This window comes from Oryza brachyantha, chromosome 10 (assembly GCF_000231095.2).
Source record: "Oryza brachyantha chromosome 10, ObraRS2, whole genome shotgun sequence".
Taxonomy (NCBI): Eukaryota; Viridiplantae; Streptophyta; class Magnoliopsida; order Poales; family Poaceae; genus Oryza; species Oryza brachyantha.
In genome coordinates this window covers 959,043-962,081 of record NC_023172.2, presented here as the reverse complement: position 1 = coordinate 962,081, position 3,039 = coordinate 959,043, and the positions used below count along the sequence as shown (strand labels likewise).

Below are 3,039 nucleotides of genomic sequence, written 5' to 3'. Positions count from 1 at the left end.
TTAATAAATAAAATAATAACAAAATAGATGATAGTTATGTAAGTTTTCCAAATAAAATGAATGATCAAAAATATGTCAAAAAGTCAGTTATGTTATCTATTAAAATACGGAGAGGTATTTAATTACAAACTCTAGTGTAAACAGTATCGTGCAAATAGTAATAATGAATTAGACATCAATGTTTTGCAGATGTAATGGAAAAATATATATCATGATACGACAGTATAAGCCAGGTACATTGCAGCTCCTTCTAATATAATAAAACGTAACCACAGATCATAAAGCAGCCCGGACAACCTGTGAAACAAACATAAACTGGGTCGTGCGCAAAATAGATATATATTCTTCTCTTAAAATGTGATTTTATTCAGATATAAGTAATATATTCTACTAAGTTATACTATCTCTGTTTTATAATATAAGATGTTTAACTTTTTTTTATGATGTTTGACCATTCGTCTTATTCAAAAATTTAGTATAAATATAAAAAATAACAAGTCGTGCTTAAAGTTCTTTTGAAAATAAAGTAAGTCACAAGCAAAATAAATAATATTTTCATAATTTTTTGAATAAGACAAATGGTCAAACATTATAGGCAAAAAAGTTAAACATTTTACGTTACGAAACGGAGGGGGTATTATATTATATGCTGTTAACAGAAAAATCATCTCGTTTTTAAAATACATCATGAAACATATGCTGACTTGTTTAGGAATTTTTCCAAGACATTTACTAATGCAGACATGAGACATAATAGGGGACGAGCTATATATCCCAGCTCGTCGATGAACCAGTATAAAACCACACGGACATCAGCTAGAGTTTCCATTCATCCATAGACGCATCGCATAGCACATTCTTCACTCATCTCTCGCTGAACACAACGAATTTGCACAAGCTAGCACAAGTTCATCAATTAGCGTCGGCCATGCCGGGAGCTGCCACCGCCACCGCCGCCGCCGTTGCTGACAGCCGCCGGCGCACACGGCGCGCGGAAGGCCCCGCCGCCGTGCTCGCCATCGGCACGGCGAACCCGGCGAACATTGTGCTGCAGGATGAGTTCCCCGACTACTACTTCGGTCTAACCAATAGCGACCACCTCACTGAGCTCAAGGACAAGATGAAGAGGATATGTAAGAAAGATCCATTATTAATTAATTAATTCCATTGATTATTACTTATTGTTATTGTTATTATAAATTATTTTTTGCGTTAACTTTCATCGGAAACAAATTGTGCGATTAACCCCTCATGACTCTCCTGCCATTGTTTATTATATTATTTTAAACCATACACATTTATACTGTGTCGAAGAAAAGGTATAGGTAGATTCTATGCATCCTTGTTATCTAATTAGCTAAATACGTTTTCTTTGCTCCAGAGGAATGTGAATTATATATACGTTAGTATTTTTTGGAACTTGGTATTTAAGAGAAGAAAAACAAAACCAATATATAAAACTATTTTGAAATATTTTATATACATAAAGAAATAGTTTTGGTAAGACAATATATATAGTTGGTGAATGATATATTCATCTCTTCATCATTACTACATCCGTTTCATAATGTAAGATGTTTGACTTTTTAGTACCTCCTAATATCTTCTCAAGAACTGTAAAATTGTTGTTCAATAAAACATATGTGCATCTCTTTCTAAATAGAGGACATAAATAAACCTAATGTGTGATTCTGTTATGTAAAGTGCTGGCATATTATCACATAATTTTATCTGAACCTCCTCTATCTTTTATGATTTGTTGACTTTTGGATCTATATTTAACCGTTTGTTTTATTTATTTTTTTACAAATATGAAAAATTATAAGTCATTCTTTAACTATTGTTAATAATAAATCAAATCACAACAAAATTGTTAATGATCATATAATTTTTAATAAGATGAAAAAAGTCAATGGTATCAAGTAAAAAAGCAGGGGGTAATTCTTTGGAACAAAAACTAAGCATTAGCCTCCCTTTTTTCATAACATCTACAGTAATAAACACTAATTACAAGAAATATGGGCTTCCTTTTCCATTTCAGGTAATAAATCAGGTATTGAGAAGCGCTACATCCATCTTGATGAAAAGCTCATTCGTGCTCACCCAGAGATCATTGACAAAAACCTGCCCTCCCTAGAAGCTCGCATAGACATCGTCACAGCCGAGGTCCCGAAGCTTGCCGAGTCTGCTGCACGAAAGGCTATTGCCGAGTGGGGCCGCCCGGCCACTGACATCACCCACCTTATCTTTAGCACATACTCTGGTTGTCGCGCCCCTAGCGCTGACCTCCAGTTAGCGTCACTACTTGGGCTACGACCTTCTGTCTCCCACACCATCCTAAGCCTTCATGGCTGCTCCGGCGGTGGCCGAGCGCTCCAACTCGCCAAGGAGATTGCTGAGAATAACCATAACGCACGTATCCTTGTGGCCTTGTCCGAGATGACCTTGGTATGCTTCTCAACGCCCGATGAAAGCAAAATTGTAGGCCATGGACTATTCGGGGATGGTGCTGGTGCAGTCATTGTTGGTTCTAGCCCCTTGGCCGATAGCGAGCGTCCATTATTTGAGATGATCGCTGCCACACAGACTACGATACCAGGAAGTGAGCATGTACTTGGCATGCAGGCCAAGAGTAGTGGCATAGATTTCCACCTCTCCATCGAGGTGCCAACGTTGATCAAAGACAACATTCAAGAGTGCTTGCTTGAAACGTTTCGATCGATCGGAAACATGGACCCTAACTGGAATGACCTCTTCTGGGCAGTGCACCCCGGTGGTCGTGCAATCCTTGACAACATAGAGGGAAAGCTCCACCTGCAGCCGAATAAACTTGCAGCTAGCCGCCATGTGTTGAGTGAGTACGGGAACATGAGTGGGGCAACAGTGGCATTTGTTCTTGATGAATTGCGGCGTCGTTGGGAGAAGAAAGGTGATGAACCGCAACATGAGTGGGGAGTAATGTTGGCCTTTGGACCAGGTATAACAATTGAGGCAATGGTGATGCGCAACCCACTCTCTCATGGTATTATGGAAAATTAA

The 3,039-nt window shown here is 38.4% G+C and overlaps 1 protein-coding gene across 1 annotated transcript; it reads left to right on the top strand.

Annotated features, from left to right (window-relative positions):
• The first annotated feature begins 928 nt into the window (after positions 1–928).
• Positions 929–3,039, top strand: LOC102717654 (bisdemethoxycurcumin synthase-like). Its single transcript, XM_006662090.2, has 2 exons — positions 929–1,133; positions 2,042–3,039. The coding sequence occupies exons 1-2, from the start codon at positions 929–931 to the stop codon at positions 3,037–3,039; spliced, it is 1,203 nt and encodes a 400-aa protein (XP_006662153.2).